Here is a 6,538-nt window from a genome sequence, read left to right on the forward strand (position 1 = left end):
AACTTTTTTTGTTTTTAAAGTACAGGAGCCAATACCTACATGAAACATTATTGAAGAGTAGCAGAGAGCCACCATGTCTTGCATCTAAGAGATTGCTGTGGTAAATCCAGGATCAGTACTACATGCTTTGAAGACCAGGCTTTGCCCTCACATCTTAAGCCTCTTTACTGAAACAGCAAGACCAGCCAGGCATTGGAAGCAGTGTCACCATGTGAAGGGTTCCAAGTGATCCTATGCCCCCTTCCTGTTCTACCAGCTCCAAGACTGAAATAGCCATGATAAAGCAGGCCAGCATTTCCCTTACCCCAGCTCCTGAGCTTGGTGCTGTAATATTCCACAGGCACACAGCACCAGCTAGACCAGTAGTGATATAATCCAAGTACAGGAAGACGTTCCCTAACTTTAATGATTGGCACAGGGAGCATAGGCCAGAAAACATGAATTAACTTCAATGTATGACACCTAGCCACTTTTCTATGCTAATTCTGTTGCACTAATTTTTATTACGTTAGAAAAATTAATGTCGTGGGCTGATTCCGTACATCATTCACAAATACTATTTTACTGTAAGTGGTTGAAGACAGCCACTGCCATTTAGACACACACATTTGAACTGCACGCTTAAAAGGCTGCAAAACCAGTTACCACAATTTAAGCTTGTGAGAACCTGTGTAAGTAACCACCAAGCTACATCCAAAGCTGCCCCTTAACCACTGAAGATGGCTTCTTCTCCAGTCTGCCACCCTCACAGCCTTGACTGAAGGACAATGCCCCAGAATCCAAAGGAAGTTATTTGCCAGAATGGCTAATCCAGGGAGCGACTGTGTGGAAGAACAAACTTACCTCGTTTGAGAAAAGCAGGACTGATGCAGACACACAGGTTTTCAATCCTCCCTTTCCATGTTTTACCTAAGGCCACCCCTTCCAGAGACAGCAGCCATGTACTTTGGAGAACTTTATTAAAATATATCCAAGAAGTAATCAAACATTTTCTAATGAGTCAGGAGAGATCTGAAGTGAGAAAAACATCTGTACGGAGGACAGTGCTGTAAGTTTTTGTTTACATGCTTTATTTCAATGTTTCACAGTTTAGTCATTGTCTACAAAAATATATTTCTGAAACTCTGAGTCCTCTATAAAAAAAGCTGGTCAGCAGCAGTGACCCTGACAAACAGAATGTACCTTGGGACAGTGTGAGCACCTCCTGTAAGCAGATTGGTGCAGCTAGGGCACTCCTGCCTCACCCTGGGAGACTTCTGTTCTTTGGGGTTAAAGCTCTGCACTAGTTCTGAAGGAAGGCATTTAAGAAAAAAAAAACCAACCCAAAAAAAAACCCCACCCACCAAATCACACCACTGAAACCCTTCCACTTCTGTCTACCACACTAAGCTTGGGAGGGGAGCTGCAAGTCTGTGTGTCACACAGCAGAGTGCTAACAAGGGATGTGGCACTCGGGGGATGGAGAAGACCACAGGGTGTTTTAGTACTGGTAAATTTTAATTTGAGCTCTCTGTTCAGAACAGCCTTTGTCTGGTGATAATAGGTTCAGTCTATAAGCAGAGATACAAATGGTGTACAAGCAGAATAATCCTATAAGCAAAAAGGGAGTCCTTCCTTGAGGTCATGAGGGGGTTCTGTTCATTTTTACCTCAACGTTTTCTGTGGTGGCTTTAATCAAGGGGAAAATTGTCCTCGTATCCAATCCCAAGCCTATACAGTGTTGGAAAGAACAGAGCCAATATCAATGCTGTCAGCTACAGCTCCTTAGTACCCATAACTGGAAATATTTCTGACATCATCAGTTACTTAATTCCTGCACCTACTAGTCATCAGTATATCTAGGCACCAAAACTAAGAACTGGGAAACTCAAGGTCACCCAAATGACATCTTTCCACTCTTCCTCTGCTCAGTTTTTTGACTGCTCTGTAGAGATACTTGCAGTTAAGAAAAAAACAAAAACAAAACAAAACATATTGCTGCCTCTTTTTAAAAAATCCCAAAAATCTTGCATTCTGCTCTAAAAGAGATAAGGTCAATGTACCCTATCGGCTGTACTCACAAAAGTCATAACTAGAAGCCCCTTACCACAAAATAATCTCAGACCTGAACCTCTAAGGAGAAGAGGAATTTTCAGCAGCAGAGGACTAGTTACCGGTGAGCTGCCTCCCTGATGTGTTAGCAAACAGCACAGGAGCCCACAGTCCCCTAAAGCTCCCCCCCCTGCTGCCAGAAAATCAGCTTCCTGAGCCATAGCTTGTAAAATTTAGACTTCCTAGAGATTAGAGAACTCAGGAAAGTGCTGCTGATTATTTTAGGTACAGCTGCAATCAAAGTGCTTCTGAGCTCTAGGCTTTCGCTCAAAAAATTCTCCTGCAGCTTGTTCCTTCCACTGTCCCAGCCTGACCTGCTAAACCTGAGCCGCCACGGAGGTATATGCCTGTAAGGAGAATCAGCATCATCCACGAAAACAGAGAAGCTAAGAACCTTCACCAAGACAAATAGCTTACAAAAAAAGACACTCAGCACTACAGAACTAATATCATCTCACTAATGCTGAGCAGTTCAAGTGTAAAAACCTGTCAGAAAACACCTGAAATTTATTTCTTGCGCATTTTCCTTTCTTGAGTTGCTGGGGGAGGGGCAGGTGGAGGAGAAAGGAATAAATCACTTCACTGTATCAGTAGTAAACCATTATATGAAGGCAGTCCTGGAGAAAAAATTAAAACCAGGAAAAAAAAGAAAATCTGAAAACTTAGTGACTCCAAAAGCTTTCCTCAGCTTCTCAAACTGTAAACAGTCTGAACAAAGGAGGTTGTCCACACCTCAAGGTGTGTTTCCAGTCAGTTCCCAGATATTCAGCTTCCAGTCACAGACACAACAGAGGGAAGAATCAAGGCAGGCAGGCAAACCCACGGCCAGGGCTTGCCTCCCACAGAGCCCCTGCCTCAGCACACCCACACAGCATGAACAAATCCATCGGGAACCCTTACATCTTGTGCATGGAAAGGGCTGTGGTGACTAAACTGTAACAAGGTGAAACCAAAGGAAGATTTGGAATTAAGGAAAATCATCTCCTATGGAATCTGTTTTGCTGAAGACTCCATAACCCTCAAAGAAGTGATTCACATTCAGTGATTTGGGAAGCGGGAAAAGACTTGAAAGCAACAATCCTGCCTTGGCTTCAGGTGACAAGCTAAGAGAGTTCTTTCTCCTTCAGTATCACAAAGTTTACTCCTGTCAAAAAAAAAGTCTTGCCCTGTCCACTGTTGGAGATGCAGTATCTGTTAGCAGAGCTGAAGCAGTCTGCTGAACTGTTAAAAGCTGCCTTCTCTATTCTCACAGAGACAAGTGGTATGTAACTTCTAGTTGGTGCAGTTATGCCAAAAAAGAGAAAAAAAAATCTGTAGCCCAAAGCTTAGACTTCTAACACAATGGATACCTTGCAGATGAACATCACCATCAGGCTGTGAGGTATGTGTGTGTTAGGAACCTGCAAGTTATTGCTACTTGCTGTCTCCCAGTGTAAGTTTTTCCTGTTTCTGCATTCTCTTGCCTTCTCCAAGTTACACAGACTCCTGGGGGTGAACTGTTCTGAAGCCTCACAAACACAGTGGCCATCAAAAAGCATTTGATGACATTTTAATCCCTTCCTAATTATTTACAAGGGTGGGTTTATGACTTGTTTTTAACCTCAGGCCTAATACTCCTTAGTCAAACTTGGTATGGTCAAGAACTTGCAATCCCTGCACTGTCTGTTCTCACAGGAAACCTTGATGTAAACAAGCAAAGTAATACCCAGAGCTTAGCCTAGGCTGCATTCTACCAAGGGCATAATAAAGACAAGAGCCACAACTTCTCCAATTCACTATTAATTTTCTAACATTCCCCATGGCTACACTTAAAGAGAGGTTCAGCCAAATAGTTTAAACTACAAGTCACAACTGAAAAGTGTGCACTGAATTCTGGTGTTAGGAACACTGAGGGAAATCCCTGATCAGGCAGCTCTGCTTCTGTTTTCCAGTGCACAAGGGACAGTTCCCTGTCACAGACAACAGAGACAGAAATACAGGAAACTCATTTGCTAAACCAAGTATTTCCGAGGGGAGGCAAGGTCACTGCTGCCTTGCCCCAGGGAATGAGAAAGATTCAACAGATTAAAACTAAAGGGTTACAAAATAAAGGCAAGAGCTAAAGTTTGCCACTAATGAAATGCATTCTCCCGTCCTACACGAACAGGAAACAGTCTCTGTAGGGTGTTAAAGCAGGTCCTAGGAGGAGATACCCTCCTACTTTTTTCTGCTGCCAGAGGAGAGGAGAGAAAGATGCTGCTATTGATCAGCAGGTATCTCTCTGTCTGCATCCAGTTTGCTTGTCTCTCCTGGGGAAGGGGTACGTGGTGCAGAGTGAGAAACAGGAGGGATCCCATGTGCTACAATCCCTTCCACTACTGGTGGCTCTGGCAGCCCAGGGGTGGCTACTCCCACTACTCCTGGAGGAAACCTAAAACCAACAGAAGCATAGAAATTACAAGCTTGTCCAACAGTTATGCAAGAGGAAAGGAGCTGTGCCCTCAGGCACCTGCTTTCTTTCTAACAGAAATGCTCTGAAACAGAACACAAGGAAAGTCTCCAGGGCCAAAGGGCAGCAGTTTTAACCCCACACCAAATAACAGCTGTTCTCAGACAGGCAGAGACAGTCTCAGGTCCCATACTAAGCATTTCAAAAACACATGTATGAAGCACTGTATAGAGGTGCCCTGAAGTGCTGGAAAATCCCTTCCCATCAGCAGGAGTGCAAGCTGTCAGTTATCCTTCACTGGACTCCAAGACAGAAAAAGTAAGGAGCTGAACTAACAAAACAGCTAGACGTAAAGTGAAAAACAGGAGAGCAATCCTCATGAATTGCTAATGAACTATTCTACCATTACTCCCACCCTGCATCCACGTGCCTTCTCCATAAACATATCTGCACCTCTGTCATCTCCCAGAGAAGAGAATATATTTCCCACTTTGCAGATGGGGGAAAACAGAAGGGAAGAAACCTCCTCACAATCACTTGGCATGTCTGTAACAGACAAATAAACTGAAATACACCCTATTTAGGCCACTGCCCAAATCCACTGGACAACATCTCTTTGTTGGAACTAGATGATCTTTAAGGTCCCTTCCAACTCAAACCATTCCGTGACTCTAACGGCCCGTATTTGTGCTACAGCCAAGAATTGTGCTTTCTTTATACAGCTCTAATGAGATGCACAACTTCTAAATGTTCAGATCCAGACTTCTCTTCAGGCACCTAACAGGCTTTCTTATATTAAAGTATCTCTTGGGCAGGTCTTGCAAGGATTTGGAAGAATTAACCAGTATGCAACTGGAACTAAGTATGAGCAAATCCTAGTACAGCTTCAGATCTGCTGATGTTCAGTTTCTGGCAGGAACTCACATATAGAGTATATAAGGACAGAAACATACCTGCTTGCAGGCACTAGCAGTTCTCAAACCCAAAGAGGGATGTTAACCTACTTCAGTAGGAAGATGTGCTTGGAAGCAGTAATTTGGACAACCTGCATATCTCACCTGTAAGCTGCAGCTCCATTGAGTTCTGGGTGAACAGTTGCAGGATCGATACTGGACCACTGAGCTGCTAACAGCAAGTACTCCTTATTAACACAGTTCCTCAAAACATCAGGTATGTGACCTGAAAGAGCACCAAGAATGACCAAAAAAACCAGGACACAAGTACAAGAACCTCATTCCCTGAAGCATTTACAAAGGAAAGTAGAACGGAAATGTGCATCTTTTCCACCTACCAGTGCTGCCATGGGGAAACACTAGGAAGGGGAGACCCTCCTCTGAAAAACTGGTCTCTGGAGAAAGCAAGAAAATGACCCCTCCTTCCCACTTCTGTGACCTTGTAGAAACTACTTGCTACAAACTGCGATTGCCAAGCCTCACCTTCCCCCAGAGACAATGTGTGCTACCCCAGGAACAAAGGTGTGGAGTACAGCTTTCAAAGGAATTGTTGTAGAGGGTTTGGAAGACGTAGTAGGCACAAGGCTTTCCCAGGGAGGAAAAGTGCCACTCCAGCATTAGTAACAAGATTCTCAGAAGGCAGAGTCAATTATTAATTTATGCTCCAGTTCCAAAATGAGTTATTGAGTCTAAGTTTTCAGAACAATCAGCATAATCCTTGCAGTGAGCTAACATAAGAACACCAATTCAGCAGCAGCTGCAGAGCAGAGTCTTCCTCATTACCTGTGATAGCTCTGCGGATCTCTTTAGCTGCATCTTCTCTGGATTCAATGGAAGCCTGCTCACTGTACCAGGCAGTGTGAGGGGTGCAGATCACATTGGGTGCATCTTTTAAGGGTCCCTGAGCAAAGCTGTAAGAAGGGGTGGGGGAAAAAAAAAAAAAAAAAATAGTGGTTTCTCTCAAGAAGTAATAACCTCCTCTGTCCTCTCACATATCACTGTACCTCAAGGAACAAAAAAAAGGAAAGAATCATCCAGCGTAGCTGCGTCACAGGATAGCAGCAGG

General features: G+C 43.8%; 1 protein-coding gene across 1 annotated transcript in view; it reads right to left on the reverse strand.

Annotated features, from left to right (window-relative positions):
* Window positions 1-4,032: 4,032 nt before the first annotated feature.
* The window catches only part of CTBP1 (C-terminal binding protein 1), a 7,326-nt gene continuing 4,820 nt past the window's right edge, over window positions 4,033-6,538 (reverse strand). The window contains exons 6-8 of the mRNA XM_008937597.1: window positions 6,256-6,383; window positions 5,578-5,698; window positions 4,033-4,501 (exon numbers count right to left, since the gene is read on the reverse strand). Coding sequence (XP_008935845.1) covers window positions 4,330-4,501; window positions 5,578-5,698; window positions 6,256-6,383 — 421 coding nt within the window. The 3' untranslated portion in view covers window positions 4,033-4,329. The remainder of the gene's footprint in view (window positions 4,502-5,577; window positions 5,699-6,255; window positions 6,384-6,538) is intronic.

Source organism: Merops nubicus, unplaced genomic scaffold (assembly GCF_000691845.1).
Source record: "Merops nubicus isolate BGI_N331 unplaced genomic scaffold, ASM69184v1 scaffold28023, whole genome shotgun sequence".
Lineage (NCBI taxonomy): Eukaryota > Metazoa > Chordata > Aves > Coraciiformes > Meropidae > Merops > Merops nubicus.